The sequence below is a fragment of the Vicugna pacos genome, chromosome 2 (genome assembly GCF_048564905.1).
Source record: "Vicugna pacos chromosome 2, VicPac4, whole genome shotgun sequence".
In the NCBI taxonomy this organism is placed as follows: domain Eukaryota; kingdom Metazoa; phylum Chordata; class Mammalia; order Artiodactyla; family Camelidae; genus Vicugna; species Vicugna pacos.
In genome coordinates, this window is record NC_132988.1 from 49,086,061 (window position 1) to 49,107,266 (window position 21,206).

The 21,206-nt window shown below is 36.9% G+C and overlaps 1 protein-coding gene and 2 long non-coding RNA genes across 11 annotated transcripts in view; 1 reads left to right on the forward strand and 2 right to left on the reverse strand.

Annotated features, from left to right (window-relative positions):
- LOC140686217 (uncharacterized) overlaps positions 1-10,834 on the reverse strand; it is a 33,422-nt gene extending 22,588 nt beyond the window's left edge. For all 8 annotated transcript variants that reach the window (XR_012059875.1, XR_012059878.1, XR_012059876.1 and 5 more), the window contains exons 1-2: positions 10,661-10,834; positions 4,898-5,023 (exon numbers count right to left, since the gene is read on the reverse strand). This is a non-coding gene — a long non-coding RNA (uncharacterized lncRNA). The remainder of the gene's footprint in view (positions 1-4,897; positions 5,024-10,660) is intronic.
- The window catches only part of SLC9B2 (solute carrier family 9 member B2), a 46,412-nt gene extending 25,298 nt beyond the window's left edge, over positions 1-21,114 (forward strand). The window contains exons 9-13 of one of the 2 annotated variants that reach the window (XM_072939571.1): positions 634-783; positions 8,483-8,591; positions 11,572-11,708; positions 14,501-14,721; positions 20,519-21,114. In XM_072939571.1, coding sequence (XP_072795672.1) covers positions 634-783; positions 8,483-8,591; positions 11,572-11,708; positions 14,501-14,719 — 615 coding nt within the window. In that variant the 3' untranslated portion in view covers positions 14,720-14,721; positions 20,519-21,114. Of the gene's footprint in view, positions 1-633; positions 784-8,482; positions 8,592-11,571; positions 11,709-14,500; positions 14,833-20,518 lie in introns of those variants that run through there. The other variant, XM_072939578.1, reaches the window with a different exon arrangement.
- LOC140686220 (uncharacterized) lies at positions 13,338-16,944 on the reverse strand. Its single transcript, XR_012059886.1, has 3 exons — positions 16,876-16,944; positions 13,984-14,127; positions 13,338-13,782 (listed from the first exon to the last, which is right to left on the reverse strand). It is a non-coding gene; the product is annotated as an uncharacterized lncRNA (long non-coding RNA).
- Positions 21,115-21,206: the final 92 nt, after the last annotated feature.

A 21,206-nucleotide genomic window follows, 5' to 3' on the forward strand; every position in this document is an offset into this window, starting at 1 on the left:
CTGCCTGCCTTCTAAAAGGATCAAGAAGTTTAAAAGGCTGAACAGGGAAAAGTAAAGGGAGAGAGGTGCACATTTCTTAGACTAAAAATCAGCAACAGCAAAAAACTACTGTCAGCCTACAGCCTCTTAAAGCTTCTTGGTGTTTTCAAGGATTTGGAAAGAAACACCAGGAGAGCAAAACATTAAAGAATAAACAAAGAGCCTAAAAATAATGAAGATATTACCTCTTTAGCCTTCATAAAATCCCTGTGCTTTTGGAAAGGAAGAAAGCAAGCTTGAAGAGGCTAATAATGTGTCCAACTACATACGCCAGTGGTGTAGAAGCTAGAAGTTAAGCTCTGGTCTGACCCCAAAGCCCGTGTCTTTTTTTCTGCTGTTTCATTTAGCCCTGTGAACTTCTGCTTTGGTAACAGCAGAGGAGAGTGACTGGTGTTTCTGGAAGAGGAGGTGACATTCGTGCATTTGTGCTAACTCTACTTTTATTGAGAAAAAGAAAGTAAATGTTATGTCATGCATTTATGTGCACAGACAGACATTTTTTATTTTCTGCTAAGTCCTGAATATGGAAAAATCAACTAATTAAAGATCATTTGCATGAAATAATTGAGCTAACCAACCTCTTTTCTCCTCAAGGACAAACTGGTGTGGAAGAGAGCATTCCTTATCTTGGGGCTGTCTGTGCTGGCTGTGTTCAGCAGCACGTATTTTGGTTTCCCTGGATCAGGAGGACTGTGCACGTTGGTCATGGCTTTCCTTGCAGGCAAGGGATGGGCCAGCCAAAAGGTGAATTCATTTAAAATTCTTCTGCTCATGATTACTTTTTGATTAGGTTAATTTTTTCTTTCCAGATAGTTTCTTAACGTCAAATTAATAAAGTTATTTAATCATAAAAGCTATTGTCTATGCATTAAGGGTATGCCCAAGTGCACACACGCACATCCTTTCCTCCTTACATACCAATCTACAACTCGGTGTCTCCACCTAAAACATATCATGGTCCTATTTCCATGCTGCCTTCCTTACTCTTTGTAAGGGCTGCAGAGTATTGCATTGAATAGCTCTGCTATACTCTGTTTAATCAGTCTCCTACTAATAGACATTAGATTGTTTCTAATTTTCTGCTAAGACAAAGGTGCTTCAATAAAATGCCCTTATATATACTGTATTTCATAAGCTCTAAATACTGTTGAGTTGAAGAAGCACTATTATTTTACATGCCACCAAGAAGGAAAAAGAATGCTGCCAATTAAATTATGATGTAACATCCTAATTTCAGAAATATTAAATTGTGAAAAAAAATTAATTATAGCATATCATTGAGTTTGTAATATACATTTTCTAGAAATAGGATTGCTCTACTGAAGAGTATGCACATTGATACTTTTGCTAATATCGGTTTGCCCTTTGAATTCTCACCAATACTATGGGAGAGGATTTGCTTTTCTGATCTGAGTATTTTCAGTCTTCAGGTATTCTGCTAATCTTATGTGTGAAAAATGTATGTCATTGCTGATCTGATCTGCATTTCTTTGTGAATGAAGCTAATCATCTTTGTATGTGTTTACTAGCCAATTTGTTCAAAAGCCTGTGCCCATTTTTTATGAGATTGTTTGATTTTTCTTACCAATTTTCAAGATCATTAAGATTATCCATTTTCTTAGGATGTATTATGGAAATTAGCTGGTTGCCATTTATTTATTTTAATTTCAAGATACTTGACAGGATCATATGCTGTTCTGTTTAATGAAGAAATTAGGTGTATGTGACCTAAACTAAATGCAGATATGTCATTTTGGAAAACCTGAAGACCACTGCTCAAAATAATTAAGCGTAATATAATGTCATATAGAAACATTGTGAGGGTTATAAATTTTGAGATTAAGTATGTAATCATATTTAAGTATGTGACGCTCTGCAGAGATATGATAGAGACAGAATTTCCTTTGGGTAAACAGCATTCACGTAGGAGGCTCTTCTCTAAGAGTGTGATTATCAAGTTAGAGCAAGTATAATCGTGACCCATCTTGCTTTAGCAAAGGGAGGGATTGGTAGGGGCTGCCTTGTAGGGGCAGGGTAGGGGCTCCCATTTCCTTAGGAAAGGGTACTGAAGCCAGAGGAAAGTGGGCTGAGGTAGATTGGGCTTTGAGGGAAAGGAGAGAGCCCTTTTGAAACCCTGCTCTAGGCACCAGATGGGCACCTAGGTTTGCTGCCTTGTCAGGAGGCTTGACTATAATGCTTGTTTCAGGTCTACTCTTTTTTTCAGCGTCACGTGTATTATTCAGTTCTACTTCCTGATTTCAAATAATGTAGCATCTGACAAGAAAAAGGCTAAAAAGTAAATGAACTTCCTCGTATAAATCGGGTACTCTTATCGTCCCTCATCTCTCATGACTATTTGCTCTTATTAAACCTTTGTTTTTACATGGCTTCACTTATTTCCACAAAGGAAACTTTGAAAAAGTATTATCATTTCCATTTTATAGAGACTGTAAATCAGGAGAACTTAAAAAACACGTCCAAGGTCACAAAATTAGAAATTGGCACTGGGATTTAAGCTCTCATTTGATTCGAGCGACTTGTACTACCCTGTAACACAACTGTAGCATTATTGTACAGGGCACATTTTTATATTCTGACATCTATTTGAGTAAGCCATATCAAGTATACTAAAAACATTATACTTCTAAACTTTGCCATTTAAAATTAAGTCTCAAAATTTGTAAATGATAGGATTTAAAAAAACAATGAAGAGGAAGCCATATCATTTGGAATAGAGAGCATAAAAGAGTAGTTTTAGCAACAGGAAATCAAGGGGGACACTAATCCCCATGCAAGTAGGGATTAGCTGTGGGCACAGAAAGACAAAGAAAGGAAACTTTGATGAATTTCAATGACACTGTTCTGTAGAATATAATGTAGGTTGTACAGAAAAGATTGTTGTAAACCAAAACAAAGCAGCTGTTTGTCTGCATTTGTCATAACTTTGCCTGAATTGCCTGCACCTGACTGATTACGTAGAAGGTCATTGTAATCTGCAACCTAGAGAAAAAGCTAAGTACATTGGTTTTCATATCTACCTCTGGCTACTGTCCTGTGTATATCTCTTTATACATACACACATGCACACGCACACACATGGATGCCCCATAATTTTTTAAACCATTCCCTTATAACTAAATATGTAGTTTATTTTCAGTCTCTGCTATTTTTAATTATGCTAAAATACATTTTCTAATCATTTCCTTAGGACATGATTCAGTGAAAGTTTGGAGTCAGATAACAACATTTTGAGTTTTTTTGCCACATGTTACCAAACAGCTCTCTAGAGTTGTATCCATTTACTTTCTACCAGTAATATATGAGGTACGTATGTCATCACACCCTCATCAGCTTAGAATAGTTTCTCAAACTTGAGCATAAGTCAGAATCACCTGTAAGTCTTGTTAAATTAGATTTCTGGTTCCTGCTCCCAAATTTCTGGTTTAGTTAGACTATGATGGGGCTTGAGGATTTGCACTTCTGCAGTTCCCAGGTAATACTAATTCTGCTGATCTGGGGACCACACATTGTGAACCACTGGCTTAGAAGATTATTGTTTTTACTCTAGCCATACTGAGAGGTAAAAAGTGGTATCTTGTTTTCTTTTATACTTCTTTGATTAATAATAAATCAAACACATTTTCATACACTTAACCATTTGTTTGGGGTTTTTTTATTATTCTTTGATAGGTCTTTTTCCATTATCTTCTGAACTTTGATTGATTATTGATCTGTAGGATATATACATATACATATATACACATATTTACATATATGAAATTAGCTTTTTATGCCTTTTTATATTCTTTTCAATTTTACACAATAATATGTACTTTCATGTGATCAGATCTATGGATCTCTTACTAGGATCTTTCCTCAATAGTTTTTTTTTCCTTAAAGTTCTCTTTGCTAGTGAAATTTTACATATGTTATTTACTCTATACAGTAACCTTGAAAGGTAGATATCAAACCATTTTACAAATGAGGACACTAAGACCTTAGAGTTACTAGACAGATTGCCTAAGGTCACAAAGCCAGTAGGTGGCCAACCCAGGATGAGAACATACCATTTGAATGTATCAAAATGGTTCCCTAAAACAGGACGGAAAATGAATCTTCACTGAATTAACTATGTGGCAGGCACTCTCCATATCTTTTCTAATTTAGTACTTCCAGAGTCGCCAAACCAACATGTCCAGATTTTGGATTTCTTTTTTTTTCCCCCGTTCTGTTGTATAGCATCAGAGCTCAAACAGCTTGAGCTAACCTCCAGTCTACAATTTAGTAGCTATATGACCACATGCAAGTTATCTAACTTCTCAGTCATCGATCTCTTTATCTCTCACGTGGGGAGTGATAACAGCAAGAACTTCATAGAGTGGAGGATTAAGTGAAATAATCTCTATAAAACAAAGTCCTTAGTCATAGAATACACTCAGTGAATAATAGCCCTTATTATTTTTATAACTACCTCCAGAGCAGTACATAATAAAAAGCACAAAATTTAAGATATGAATACTGGGATTCCAATCACCATTCTGTGACTCTTGAGCTGTGTAATCCCCCAAAAGTCACCTACTTTCTCTAATACTCAGTTTCTTCAATTGTAATGTGGAAAAAAATAATAATCACATTTAAAGAATTGTTGTGGCTATTATATAAAGAAATGGAAATGAAATGCTTGTATACTCAACAGCACTATAGCAGCTCAACTATTGTTGAGTTATACCTTGAAAAGCTAAAATGTTTCATAAAATTTTATTTGTGCCTGTAGGTTCTGACATTATTTCATGCTTTTTGGCTTGATTTTTCCATACGGTAATTAATATTGCTATTTGTTGTATTCAAATGCACTCACCTTTTTTAAGCCTCTGTTATCTATTTTTTTCATCTGTTTTCAAATCCAGTGCTTCTAGAGGCGCTGTATAGTTGTGGGATTTTTTTTTCCTTGATATATTTTGGATCCTCTGAATCTTGAATTGTTCTAAGAAGAGAAGTATCCACTTAAGTAGTTATTTAACTCATGATGAAACCTCCATTTCTCTTAACTTTTTCCTTTTGTCCATTCTTGAAAGGGGTTTGTAATTTTGAAGATTCTTACTATTGGTGCATACCAATAAAGTGACCTTAACTTTTCAATGGACGACACAGTCTTCGTACCTCTGGGCTCATCTTTTATATTTAACTTATTTGATAACTCCATTTTCTTTATAAACAAATTCATTTTGGTTTTGAAGTTATGAAAAGTTCACAGGAAGATACATTTTGATTCTTCTCTCATTCTTAAGTTTTACAGTATATAAGCCCATGTCTCATGTTCAACTAGTCTAAAGTGTCATAATCAAAAAGCAAATCATAGCCTTCGTCTGCAGTTTAGAAATAAAAATAATTTGGTAGAGAAAACTTTTTAGGACTTCTGAGTTCTGAGTACTTGAAATATTTCTGAGGATGGTCCTTAAGCAATTAATTAGTCCTGGCAACAAAAGGCTAAGTAACCTAAAATTAATAGAATTGATTTTGTTCTTTACGGCTGTGGGTATCAACTAAAATCTGAGCTTTAGCTATGATATATTCTAAAAATTAAATTGAAAAGTAAAATTTAAAGGTATTTGGAAAGGTGGTGACAACTGGACCCATTTTGGTAGAACTAGTCTTTGTCATTAAAAGATAGAATATCTTGGATGTTTTCTAATATAAACTCATTTTACAGATGAGAAAAATGAGGTGCTGAGGGCAAGTTAGTGGGTGGCAGAATTTGAACCTAAGTCATTATCTGATTCCTTTTTTTTTTTTAACTGAAGTATAGTTAGTTTACAACATTGTGTTAATTTCTGGTGTACAGCATAGTGATTCAGTAATACAGATATATATATTCCTTTTCATATTCTTTTTTGTTATAGGCTATTGTAAGGTATTGAATATAGTTCCCTCTCCTATACAGTAGGACCTTGTTATTTATCTATTTTATATATAGTAGTTAGTATCTGCAAATCCCAAACTCCCAATTTATCCCTCCACCCCACCTTTCCCCACTGGTAACTATAAGTTTGTTTTCTACATCTGTGAGTCTGTTTCTGTTTGTAAATAAGTTCATTTGTGTGTTTTTTTTTTAAGATTCCACATACAAGTTAAATCATATGGTATTTTTCTTTCTCCTTCTGGTTCATTTCACTTAGTATGACATCTCCAGGTCCATCCATGTTGCTGCAGATGGCATTATTTTATTCTTTTTTATGGCTGAATAGTATTCTATTTTGTGTGTGTGTGTGTGTGTATATATATATATGTGTGTGTGTGTGTGTGTGTGTGTGTGTGTATATCTTCCACAACTTCTTTATCCAGTCATCTGTTGATGGACAATTATCTGATTCCTTATGATATAGAAACATAACTTCTTTCATGATATAGGAATAGAACTATATAAATAAGTCAACTAACCCCTCACATATGCTATCTTTCAACATTTATAAGCTAAGAAGAAATAGAATCTTCACTCTAATAAACATATCAGAAATAGTAACTGAAGAAAATAGAGAAACAATGAAATCCCCCATGTCAAACTTCCATACATATATGGAAGTGCAGATCCTTAAAAACGTGTAATTATAAGTGTAAAAGTGTTCTCCAAAAATATAGATTCTTATTAGTTTATTAAAAAAAGTCTGTTCAATGTAAATTCTTAAGCACTGTAATGGGTACTGATAAATTGCCTTCTGAAAAAGGCATTGACAGTTTGTTCTTTTACCAATTAGTGAGAGTTTGCTTACAGTCTTACAAATACTTTACCTTATTATACTTTTTAGTGTTTTTTCCAATGTGATTGCCCCTTTCCCTGTCCAAATATGGTGGTATATTATTTCAATTTGTGTTTCTCTGATTACTGAGTTGTAACATCTTATGCTTTTTTAACCATTTGTTTTTCTTCTTGTGTGATTACTTGTATATGTGCATTGCCCATTTCTCTATTAGGGTTTGTATCTTTTTCTTATTGATTGGCTATTGCTCCTTATTCTGTTACCCATAGTACAGGTATTTTCTCCTGATTTGTCACCTTTTTTTAATGGTTTATTTTTCCACAGACATTTTAGTTTTACGTGGTCGATTGTGTCAGTCTTTTCCTAGGATGTTTGTGTTATGTGTTATAAAGTTATGCTTATATCAGTTAGGGTCTTGTAAGGAAAGAGAAATCACATAGTAACTGGAATAGGGAAAGTTTATTATTAACCATCCTGGGAATCCAATAACAAGGGACTGGCTTGTAAGATATAAAGAGACCCATAAATAATATAAGAATAGCAGCTGTAAACCCCTAGGGCTGAGATAAAACCTACCCTTCCACCTCGTCACCGCGCCTCACTACTTCCACCCCCAGGGCTGAGAATCCAGACCTTGTTAGAGCCTTGGTTCACTGGGTAGCAGAGAAGTCACAGTGGTGCCCTACCTGCAGAATTTGCTGGAAATCTATGCTCCAAACTTATGGGAAATCCACCGTCTAGGGTGCATGGGGAGGTATACTGCCCAAGGGAGTTACTTATGAAACCACCCTAGGAGTAGGCTGGAAGAAGTTGCTGGCCACTCGGTGTTGCTGGCCACCCTGCACTGTAGGAACCTGGCACTTGGGAAACCACCTAGACTGCAGGAGACTGGTGCTGAAGGATCTTGCCGGGAGGAGCCACAGAAACCTGGAAGCATGCCTTCTCTTGCAGTATCTTTCAGTGCCTTCTAGTGACAAAATTGAATAGGGTGCCAGCTGGCAAAGGAGAAATATTTAAAGAGCCCAGCCCCACTTTCTGCAGAGCAACAAGGAAAGGAGGATTTGGAGCCAAAAAGTAATAAATTAATAACTGGCACAGCACTTTGTTATACCTGGCTTTAATTTTTGTGCATGATTTGAGATAACCATAAACAGTAATTGTTACAAAGATACAATAAAATTGGAAACAACTTAAAAACTTATTAATAAAGAAATGATTGTATAAACCATGATACTTCTATACCACAGTTGCAGCAATAATGAGGTACATATCTAGATACATACACTAATATAAGGTCTTTAATTTTACATTGTTGAATGAAAATAGAATTTCAAAGTATGAAATAATATAGTAATATAATAAATATAGTAATATTAATTATTATAATACACATACACAGATTGTATATTCAGAAAAAGAAGTCCTCCTAAAAGTTACTTTGTAAGACCCTTTTCAATTAACATTTATTTGCAAACCAACACTAAAACACCTCATGTAATATCTTAATTGTGTTAGAAGTATTTTTGTGCAATTTTTTGCTCTATTCTAGCTAACATCTTATTTATAGGCACTATGGAGAGATAAAAGCTATCTCAGGTCTAAATGACTCAAATTTCAAATTAGTAAAATTCTTAGAACTCTCAAAGTCATATGGTAAAAATTCTTGTGTGTGTGTGTGTTTCCTTTAGGCAGATGTTGAAAAAATTATAGCAGGAGCCTGGTACATCTTTCAGCCCCTTCTCTTTGGATTGATTGGAGCAGAGGTGTCCATTACATCTCTCAGACCAGAAACTGTAGGTAAGAATTTTTTGTAATTGAAGTATAGTCAGTTCCATTGTGTCAATTTCTGGTGTGTAGCACAATGTCCCAAAGTAGTACTTTTGCTAAAATCAACTCTTTTCATATTCAGCTGAAATATCTGTAGTAGGTATATGTTCAGTAGTTCCCATTGTCATAATTATATAAAAAGTTAATAATGATCTAAGTCTCTTAGAGTAGTTGGTGAGAAAATAATGTCTTTCAACCTAAAACAGTAAATTTTATATCTTTAATATTGTTCCTTGTAAAGAAAGTGACACTGCTAACTAGCATCAAGAAAATGCAGGCCTGAACATTTTTTTTCAAGGATAAGAATGTCCATCTGGCCTTATCCTGATCAAGGGCCAGAATTTTAAAGTAACTAGTGGGTCCTATAATATATACCCATGGAACAGAAATGTTTATTTGTTCATTCATTCTTTTATTCATTCACCCATTCAAAATCCATCTTGTTAAAACTCTCTTAATTCATAACACTACACAGAAAAATTAATTTACACACGTATACTCATAGTTTTCTCCTTTCCTCACATCACAGTATTCTTCCATCCACACTAGGGATCCCATCCCCTGCCACCTCCTGGATCTCATGCATAGATTCTGCCCTTTTTCTCATGTGTCTTCAAATATCCTTGTCGCAGCTCTCTCCTCTTCAGAAGTTAAACAAACTTTAATCTCTCCCATCTTAAACAATGTCCTTCCATTCTGTTATATGCTATAACGTGGATGAACCTGGAGGGCATTACACTAAGTAAAAGAAGCTGGGCACAAAAAGGGAAATACTATGATTCTGTTTATGTGAGGTAACCAGAGTAATCAAATTTATAGAAACAGAAAGTAGAATGTGGTTGCTAGGGGATTGTGGGAGGGAGAAATGGGATTTGTTATTTAATGGGTACAGAATTTCAGTTTAACAATATGAAAACTTTCTGGATATTTGTTGCACAAAAATGTGAATGTTTAACTTAAGGCTTACTGACGTGTACATATAAAAATGGTTATGCTGGTAAGTTTTGTTGTGTGTTTTATCACAATCAAAATTTAAATAAATATGCACACACACACATATAAAGGATATATATATTTGAAAGATGATACTTCCCTGCTATTAAAGCAAATATATATCCATTTCACTTCCCCCCTCACCTATCACTCTCTATATTCCTCCTTTCAAATCTTTCCTAAAAGGGTACCTATATTCCCCTTTTCCACTTCAGCTCTCATCTTCTTCCTCAGGTCATTTTAGTTTAGCTTCTGCCCCATCACACAGCCAGCCCTGCTCTCACCAAGGCTGTAGTACTAAATCAACTGAATACTTAGCAGTCTTTATTTTACCTGACCTTTCAGCAGCATTTGATGCTCCTGACCACTTTAAAACATGTTCACATTGAATTCTGGAACTTCATATTTCCCAGTGCCTTTTGCGTCTTCCATTACACCGTATGTGGCTTAAATGCCTCTCCTCCTCAGAGTTCTTTGCAGAGCTTTCTATGCTTCTCTCTCTTTATCACTTCTCTGAGCCCATCTACACTCAGTGACTTTGGTTAAAAACTATGTAATTCCAAAACCTTTGTCTCTAAATCTATATATCCAATGGCTGATTGGACATCACCACTTGTAAAATCCCACAAAACTTCAGACTCAGTGTGTCTAAAACTTCCTCATCATCTTCTCGCCAAACCTTCAGTGTTCCCTCCCAGGAATGGTATCATCTCCTTTGCATCTTGTACTTCAGCAGCAAATACTTTTGAAAATCCACCAACCTGTGAGAAGTACCCTCCAACAGAAAACCACAAAACTTTTCCATAAAGAAATCATACTGCAGATTTACAGTAGAGCCCCCAGCAATGTCTGTCGCTTGTACCAGCCAAATAACTTGAGGAAGTTACTTATCCCTTTCGAACTTCATTTTTTTTTTCAGCTGTAAAATGAGAGTAAGTACCCCACAGGTTGTAAGGATTAAATAAATTAATATACTTGAAGTTTAATGCAGAACCTGGCACAGTGTAAACAAATGTTACCTTTTTAAAAATCATCCTATTACTTACCAGTCCCCTCAACAGTGCCGTTCTCAGGTTCAGTGGCCTGCAGCAGCCAAGTTACAATCCCTTATTTTGCGAATCAGGATGCCCTTATCTTTATCAGCAAAGTGTTCTAAATGCTGACTGAGTTAAGTAGCTGTATAGGAGGACAGCTGGGGTTAACAGGCTGTCGCTGTACACACCAGTATGATGAAACAGGTGTGGGCTGCCAGTGTCTATTGTGATTGGGTCAGTGCACCGCCAGCTCTGTTCTGATTGGCTGATTGCCTCCATACTGGCTCATAAATATTTTGAGTATTACCTCTGATCTTATACTCTGTAAATAATTCTTGACCACTTTGATGAAAATATTAATTTTTTTCCTCTTCTATGCCCTCTTACCAGTATGTTCATGCTGCCCTTATTTTATAATATATTAATTAGTTGTTTATGTTCCTGTCTTCCTGTCTTTGAAGTTCATACAGGCAAAGTCTGTACATTATGCGTTTTTGTGTACCGGTACCTAGTCCACATCCTGCCATGCATAGTCATCATTTAACAAATCCGTGCTAAGTAAGCACATGAAAGAAAGTATGGTTCTTGCTATAATGCATAAAAGAAGTAACACTCAAATCTCCTTTGTAGAAATTCAAATTCATTTCTGTTTGTAATCTAGGGGAATACTCAAGTTTCTCTTCAGATCAAATAGATCTTTTGCCTTTTACTTTTAAAAAAAAACTAGGGGAAATACTTTCTTCTAAACAAATTGTCTATTGATCCTTAATATTGATGTTTTGATAAATGATGCCTAGCCATTTTGTCTCTTTAACTTTTAAATGTTTTTAGATTTCCGTTGAAAGAATTTTGAGTCAATAGCCATGACATTCAGTTTTTCACCCAGTATTTCATTATGTCTAAAAATTGAATACTTCTTACAGGCCTTTGTGTTGCCACCCTGGGCATTGCAGTATTGATACGAATTCTGACTACATATCTGATGGTGTGTTTTGCTGGTTTTAACATAAAGGAAAAGATATTTATTTCTTTTGCATGGCTTCCTAAGGCCACAGTCCAGGTAATGGTGGATTTTAATTCCTATTTTATATGATACCTTGGAATTTTGAATAAAAGTCTTGTTCAAATTTGGTGAAAATAAGTAAATGGAATTTGATTTATGAAAAGAATTTATACTAGTCTACTCTTTAAAAGTTGTATTTTTGGTGTATTGATTCCTTAAATATGACAGCTCATTTAAGTTTCTTTAGCTCATCAGAGTACAATTAAAACCCCAATAAATCTCTGTACTACTAGAAAGCAGTAGTAGCAGGAGGGAAGAGTTTGGATTTTTACCAGTCAGAGCTCTCTAAATCATCCAGAGAGATAGTTATTAACTCATTTCATTTCAATATCTTCAAAGAAGAGAGTGAAACAGAAATAGCATGGCCCATCTTAGCGTTAGAAGATACTTCAGTGTCAATATGATTGATGATCTGTTATGCTTGACCACAGCCTTTATATATAATGGAGAAAGATTTGTTGAGAGACATCTCAGAAAATACTTCATTTCCTAGATTATTAGTTGATACTAAATTTTTCAAATCAGCTGAACCTCCTGCCAAATGTCTCAATCCCGTGACCCAAAATGTGTGCACTCTAAGGAACAAGGCACTAACAGACAGGTGCCTGAAAGGATTGCCCAGGTGTTTGGTAGCATAGCTATAATTGCTGATTAAACTAGAACTGTAGAGGTTATCATTTGTTGCAAATGTAACATATCCCTGATTGTACTGTGTATTTCTGACTAATTATAGCAAACGGGATTTAACTGTTTTATCCTTGATTATTTTGCAGTTATTTAAATCTGTAAATTTCTGGTTCATGAAATGAAAATCAGATGTTCTTAATTTGGGAAGCTTAAAAGGTTGTGTATGCTGCTCTGTAACTATATTCCAGATTTTGTGTATCTGTGGAGTTAGTTATTATTCCAGAGAAGTTTTTCTTTCAGTCTTTCAAAAGTGTCTGAGACATAGTGGCCAAAAATGCTGTGAGGTTAATATAATACATAAGTGGAATAATTTCTCCCTCACAATGTCTCCAGCCTCCACACTACTTCCGATAACTTTAGTAGGTAAATATCAAAATAATCACTCTAGTAACTTTGGTATGAAAGATTTGTTTCTAAGTGTTAAAATTTGAAAGATGGTACTTTCCTGCTAGTAAAGCAAATTTTAAAATGGGGAAGGGGGAGGTAATAGCTCAGTGGTAGGGTGCTTACTTAGCATGCATGGGTCCTGGGTTCAAGCCCCAGTACCTCCATTAAAAAAAAATGGAATAAAATAAAATGAGGAGAAATTATCTAGGATGTGTTGAATAATACATGTTCTTGAGCAAGTATTGTATAAAATTTTCTTTTTTCTTTGTTTACCATTGCACAAGAAATAAGACTTTCTTTTGTATTTTTTTTCCATATTAGTGTTCTTCAAACTTTTTCTCTATGACCTATTATAAGAAACATATTTTAAAGGACAACTCAGAAAACATACAAACGCCAAAATATACACATATACATTTATACACACAGCAGAGATCTGAAAGGGAAATATGCATTGTGATGTGTGCAGTTCTTGCTGAGAACTCATAGAATGTTGACTTCGTTGTGGTACTAGGTAACCTGCAGTAACAGAGAGCCTTCAGACACGGGGACTAAGTGAGATAGGTTTTTATTTCTCCCCCAAGCAACAGTCCAGCATGGGCATTCCAGAGATGGCACGGTGACTGCGGTCCTCAGCACGTGCCTTCCATCCGTGAGTCCAGCTTCCACCATTTCTCATCCAATGGGAAGGGGGAAAAGGATAAGGTAGTAGTGTCCATTTCTTTCCAGGGAATGATGACAAGTAGCATTTTTCACTTTCACTCACCTCGCAGTGGCCAGAACTTAGATACATAGCTTCAACTAGTTGCAAAGAAGGCTGAAAAAAGGTCTCTAGTTGTACAGCAGTGTGACCAGCTAAAACTCAGGAGTTCTATTAAAGAAGGGAAAACAGGCATTCAGATATTTGTGGGCAATCAGTAGTCTCAGCCATTGCATCTCATCCACACTGATACTTTCTCTTCTGTTTCAGTGTCCTAGAGGCCAGCCTTGTTGCATTCTGTGGAATAAGGGGATAACCAGATTGATTGACATTTTTTCCCATGTGTACTGATAATTTTGCATTTTGTCTCTAAAAGAAAATAAGTTTTTATAACACTTTCCAGTAGATAAATTTTAAATAAAACATTTCACCAACTCCTAAGGCAAAGAGTTAACCAAATATCTAACAAGATTAACTTCAAGTTTTAAAGGTACCTACCACTTTCAAGTTTCTGGATGTTTAACAATGAGTTTAAGCTCTAAAGCAAAAGATAGTCTCATGTTTTTTCAGTTAAAACTTCACCATCTTGCAGTAAGTATCATTGCATTTTTTTTCATCTTGTTCTTTCATAATTCCAAATTCCTAAAGAGAAAAGAATGAGATGACCGGTAACATTCATCTTTACGCTGGAGGAATTTAGCATGTAGAATCATGTTATAGTTAACTAATATCTGAAATCAGTATTTGCCTGTGTTTTGAAATATATTTGCCTGATATTTTTGCAACTTCACCTTTGCAAACAGGTACATATGAATCATCATTCTTTCCTGATGCAAGGGCAGAGAGAGCTTTCAGATCAGCAAAACCAACCTTAGTACAGTTGGAAAGAAGACAAATAGAACTTTCTTAGTTGAGCAAAAGAACAAGACATTTGTTTCTACAAATGATAAAATAACACCTTTTTTCTATGTGCTTGTCTTATCATGCTTCCAATTTTACCTTTAAACTTTTATAGGCTGCAATAGGATCTGTGGCTTTGGACACAGCAAGAGCACATGGAGACAAACAGTTAGAAGAATATGGAATGGATGTGTTGACAGTGGCATTTTTGTCCATCCTCATCACAGCCCCTATTGGAAGTCTGCTTATTGGTTTGCTAGGCCCCAGGCTTCTCCAGAAAGCTGAACGTCACAATAAAGACGAAGAAGATGAGATAAAGTCCACCCGATTTTAGAGGTGAAAAGAGAGAATGCTGAACATTATCCTCACAAAGCTACTTTTATCTAGATGGATATTGAAATATGTAATGTGTAAGCTTAAAATGTAATAGACCCAAAATTGTGGCTATTTTTTTGAACAGCTTTTCTAGTCATTACCCTTTCTGTATGGAGTTGGGGGGGTAGTGTTCTACATCTCCAACCTGATCTCTGCTTTCTTTTTCTTTGTTCAAACACCCGTTCATCATTATATCTTGTGTAGGGACATACACACTTTAATGTACTGCCGCAATTTGATTTCAGTATCCTGTCCTGCTAGCCAACAGGATACTGAAATCTAACGTGCTATTACCATCTCACTCCTTCCCCTACGCTCTGGATCACTGTGCAGCCTTAATCATGGCTTTAATTCTTTCTTTTTGAGCCCAAAGAAAGAGTTCTGATTTCCCTATTCAAACTAATATTCATGTCAATCTTTTATACCTTGTATATAAAGCCACCTTGGGTCACTCACATTTAAGATCTCATTCTCTGAGCTTCATACGGCACAGGGAACAGTCTTTCCCTTTCCCTTCCCCAGCAGTCCCATCCCAGTTTCAAGATTCATGGTCACCTAGCGTCTCATGCCTCGAATTGTTTCGGGCTCCTCTTTTCTTGTTTGTTTTTAAATATCATAATACATTCCCTCATCCGTTTCTCCCTTCCCTGCTAATCTGCCTCTTCTCCATTTCTACTTAACTATCTTTCTGTGAATTAGTGTAACTGATTGGTCCCACCCAAATTTTAAAGTACACAGATTGTCTTCATTGGTTCTTCCTCTTGCACCTGGTCTAGACGTCAGACCTTATCCTACCCCGTAGCTGGCTACATAGAGCCCCCATTTCAGTGGCCCATCTGAGTTTGCCTGCACCTAAGGAGTGCCCTAATCCAGCCCTTCCTTATTTGTTCCTTGTGATCCACGTCTTCAGGCTCTCCCAGTTCTCTAGGTGAGAGATTGCTAATTTTCAATTCTATGCCAACCTCATCAATATCCTATTAATCAGGGTAAGGTAAGCTGCTATAATGAAGAACAAAAAATAAAATACTTTAAATATAGAAATTTATTTCCTTCTTATGAAACCAGCTGACTAGTTGATGATGGCAGTGTTACTCTGCTCATGAGGTCTACTCACTCAGAGACCCGTGTCCTTCTGTCTTAAGGCTCTGCCATGCCCCAGCTTAGGATGTGGGTTAAAGATGGATCTCTCCCATGTCCCCTTTCTAGTCCTCAGGATGAAGGAAAAAAGAAAGTCCAAGGCAACCAATTTATTTTTAAGGAAGTGATGTGAAAGTTGGACACATCTCTCCTTTTACATTCTATCCGTGACATCCACGCCCAGCTGTGAAGAGGCTGAGAAGTGTTCTCTCTCACTAAGCATTCCCACTCCCTGGAGGTGGAAAGATCAGATTTGAGAGCCATTCTATTGGGTTTTACCATCACTCAGTAGCATATTCTTTCAGGTTAACAAGGGCTGTATGAAGATAGTACCTTTAATCAAAAGAATGACTTCTGTGCCAGGAATTTCATTGTGACGTGCCAGCACAGAAGATAAGAAGAAAGGCTTATCTGCAGAAGTCACATTTTATCCCACTTAGTCAAAAGCAGACCATCTCTGCTTTTGTGTTTCACCCAAAAATTCCCTTTACTCTAGGTCAACTCCTGCCTAGTTGTTAGAATAATCATGTTTAAATAAATAAGTCATTAAACTCCCTAAGGGTCTGATTTAATAGGAATGTAAAAAGCGTTATAGGTGCTCTGACAGAGTGTATGTAGGGTGCATAGACCCTTTATTATTAGACTAACGTGTCATATTGAAATAAACATCTTGTCATTAGGCTACCTTTCCAGCCCCTTCCACCATGACTTTCACGTCTATTCCAAACTAGCTTTATTTTTATGTAAGCTAACATAATATGAAACCATAACGGTCTTCATTTTTATGTCACCTCAACTCTGGTTATTCTATGGGACTGTATTCCCTTAGTGTTTATGTTCTCCATTTGGACTGGATTAATTTATACCAAAGATCAGATGGATGAACTTTCTTGGCTAGGTGCCCCCTGTGGGTAGCACCATAAGCTTCATGCTTATGTGGTCTTCTGCTGAAAGTAGATTCATTCAACAAATACTTACTGAAAGCCTTTGGTGACCCAGGCACATCATGAAGATTAATATTGTTCCCATCTTTAAGGATCAGACAGTCTGCTAGAGGAGAGAGACCATTAAACAAGAGATTGAAAAAAAAATTCAAGAACAAGAGATTGCAAAATAGTGTAAGTGCTGTGATAAGCACAGGGGTGCCAGGGGCTCGTGGCAGGAGCCCCCACCAATCCAGGGGGAACTGCAGTTTAGGCACAGCCTCCGGAGAAAGTAGGACCTCGGCTGGGACACGACTCAGCAAACGGTACATGAGGCTGAAGGGTGCCGCAGTGAGTGCCCTGTTCACTTTTCTCCATGTAATAGGCTTTGAATACTTACTAGCTAATACAACATACAGTTAGTATAAGTAAAGGAGAATGTTGTTATAAATAGTTAAGTCCCCAAAGAATTAGAAATGGAAAATCGCAGGGTACAGAAACCGTTAGAGGGCCCAGGAAGCCACTGCCAATTGCCTAGACCATCCACAGAGCGCGCAGCAACCCCTTCCTACGTCTCTTTGGTGGGCGGCCACCAACCACATCCCTGCAACTCTCTGTCCAGTAGTGGTCTCTGCAGGGCTCACCGTGAGGTCTAAGATTTGTCACCACATTGCAAGTCACAGCCCTTGACTTGGTGTGTTAACTTGATAGAGAGTGTTGACTCAGACCAACTAAATTTAACCCCACCCCAACCACAGACAGAAACCATTACCCTAACCTCTGGGTGCCTGAAAGAAAGGTGTGCCCTATACATGCTTCTGTCAGAGTTCTTATAGTACTTCTTTCAGTTTGGTTATATGTTTGTCTCCTATGAGCCCCTGAAGGGTGGAGCGTTAAATCTGTTATGGTGGGATCCTCAGCACAGTGCACAGGGCATGGAATACAGCAGGCATTTAGTAAATATTCATTCACTGAATCAGTGAGAGGACATTCTCTCCCAGTATGGGAGAAGTAGCTGCCATTAAACAGTTTAGATCTTAGTCTGCTCGGGCAACTACAACAAAATGCCATAGACCAAGTGGCATAAACAACAGAAAATTTTTTCCTCACAGTTCTGGAGGCTGGAAGTCAAACATGAGGGTATCAGCATGATCCGGCTCCAGTGAGGGCTCTTTTCCTGACGTGCCAATAGCCTTCTCGCTCTCTCCTCACGTGGTGGGGAGAGAAATGGGGATGGAGAGAATGTGCAAGCTCTTTGGTGTCTCTTCTTACAGTCACTGATCCCACCATGGGGGCTCCACCCTCATGACCTCACCTAATCCAAGAACCTCTCACAGACCCCATCTCCAAATACCATGGCACTGGGGGACTATGGCCTCAGCTTAGGAATTTGGCAGGGAGACCACATAGTTCAGTCCACGGTGAGGTGTGCTACTCCCAAGGACAGGGCTAAACAAACACTAAATTCATGTTCTTCAACACCTTCTTTTTTCTAGAGTTTGTGCCATCTGTCTCCCTTTTGAGAAGTGTGTTTGTTTCCTTCTTTCTTTGTTTTTAGGCAAACTAATTAGGCTTCAGCTCTTTAAGTTCTTTTCACATTCCAGTGCTTTTCTCTCTGGTATTAACTTCATATAACCTTGATTAGACTTGAGTATTTTCAAAATGTCCTCAGTCATACATTTGCAAATGATCTCATCCATTACATTCTTTAAAAACAGTATTGATTATTTTTGTCTGATCACAAAATAATACATTTCATTGCATAAAATTCAAAACACAGAAAAGAACAAAAAAGAAAACTGAAACTACTGTTAACGTAAACACCCGTTTTATTTTGATTGTGTTAAATTCTACTCTTGCAGTTCTGGGGAATGTTTTATTTTCAGAAAGATATATCATCCACTGAATTATTTGGGTGAAAGGCAACATAAATACTTTTTATTTGACTTCTGTGAAGATATATAGATTGAAGAATTTTTGTTGTATATAATGAATGCAAAGCTTTCCCAAAATAATTTATTCACCTGGTAATACTCAAATGTTTATTTTGCAGTGAATAAAACAGACAAACCCCTGCCTTTATGGAGCTTATGTTTTAAAATCCATTCATTTACTTGCCCAAAATACACTTGTAACTTGTCTACCATGTACCAGTTATGCTAGGTGCAGGAGAATATATGTGATTAAGAAGATATTCAAGGGTTCTGTTTGATGGAACTTGAATTTCGAGTGGGTATTAACTCCATGAGGAATACAAATAGGAATAAGACGTGATACTTGCCTTCAAGACTCTTACAAGGAAATAAGATGTGTACAAATAGCTGTAACCCAAATGAATGATTCAAAACTATTCTCAGTGAGGAAAATTTCTTAAAGGAGGTGATACTTTAATTGGACCTTGAAGAGTAGCTGATTCGGATTGATGAGTTGATACGAGGGAGCAAGTGAAGAAGGGAACAGCTAGTTAGATGGCCAGGATATTAGCCAAGTTTGAAAACAGTAAAGCCTGGGGTATGGTAAGTGACTGACACTTAATGGTGATAAAGCGAATTAGTGAAAGGTAAGACTGGAAAAGCAAACTGGCACTTAAATCATACCAGATAGATTACTGACAAAATTTCTATTTTTATTGTAGTGCTTTCAGAAGTACAGAACCATTTATATAGAAGATATTTTTGAAACTACCTTCATTTTGAACTTAGTTGAAACTGCTGTCATGAATAAAGTTCTCTTTGTTCTTCAAAAGTTTTACTTTTAATGGCATTGTTGCAAATATAACCAATTTAATTATTTTAACATACTATTGTTGTTTCTACCCAAAAAAGGCTTTTTTAGATGTTTTTTAAGTGATTATTATTAAATTTTCATTATATTGTCTTTAAATAAGTGAAGGACTTTGTTTTCGAAATGTTTCAGAACATTATATTTCTTTTTGTTGGTTTTCTGGGGCGGTTGGGTTTTTTGGAGAACATTATATTTCTGTATGAATAATCTACATAGTTCTCTTTAGCGGATGGGAATTGCTTCATGCCATTTTGGGAGCAAGTAATAACATATGTTTTAGTTGACTAACTCAAATTAAATAATGGCCTGAGCCTTCTGACCTGGTGGTAATTCCAAAACTATTTGTTGATGTGTCATCCATCTTTCTTAAATATACCCTAAAGCCCTTGACCTCCCTCAGTCCATTGTATCCGGGGCACAGAGCAGTCTCCTGGAGGCCGTCAGACTCCTTTCAAAGGTCCTTCTTCTCAGCGCTACCTGTTCTTCCTCCCGGTCTCCTTGGGGATCTACTTGCTTTTTCCTTACCTACCATGAGAAAAAAGCATTTCCTTAACCCTAAAGGACTAATCATTTCTTAATCATACAGGACTTTGTCCACTCTCCTAAAATAAGGGAGAAAATGACTTTCAATCCTTGCTGAGATGTCTACACCACGCTGAAGTTGGGAGAAGGTTACAATAAAAAAATTTCTTAGTCACCCAAGAAAGAGTTGCAATTTGAAACAGATCTTAAATGATAAATAAGGAGATGAGACAGAATGACTTTAGAAAAAACATGGAGACAAAAAGGAATACAGTATGTGGAGGAGAGAAAGTTCTTTGGAGTATCAGGAGAAAAAAAATAAGAAAGGTCAGTTTGTCTTTCTAAGACATTTGGACTTTCTCCGATAACAGTTCTTTTCCTCTATGTTTTAGGAAGCTAGGGGATTCCATAGTGGAAAAGTGAAGACCACACTTGGGACTGAGAACCCAAAGCTTCTGGGCCCAACTTGAAGCAGAGCAGCTATGCTTTGATTTGTTCATATGAAGGTTTCTACATTAAGATTTCATGTGACAGGGCAGGTTTTATACTGATAACAGGATATTGAGTGTTTACTTTGTATCAACCCCTGTTCCAGACAGTTGCCATGCATCAGTTCATTTATTCTCACCCCCCCCCCACAACCCCCCTTTACAAGTTAAGAAAACAGAAGCTCAGGGAGATTATGTATTTGCCTGTGGTCCTAGAGCCATAAAGTGGCAGTGCTGACCTTTGAGCTCAACCTTGACCCCAGAGACTAAGCTTTTTAAAGATTACATCATATTTAAGCTGACTCTATTTAAAGGGAAACATGATCTGAGTTTCGACAAGTTCCTTCTGGCACGTGCAACCCCTGGCGCTGTTTTTTGGCTAACAAGCCCTCTGATGTCAATCTCTCCCTGGACTTCTACAACACAGTAGGTCAATATTCAGAAAAGACATGGAAAAGAAAGGGTTGAATAGTCTGAAAACACACCAAACGGTCCCAGAGAAGCCAAGAACCCTCCGGCCCCACAGGCGGGATCAACCACGACGCCACTTACGCCCGTCAACTCCGCCCCGTGGACGTCAGCCCCGCTCCGT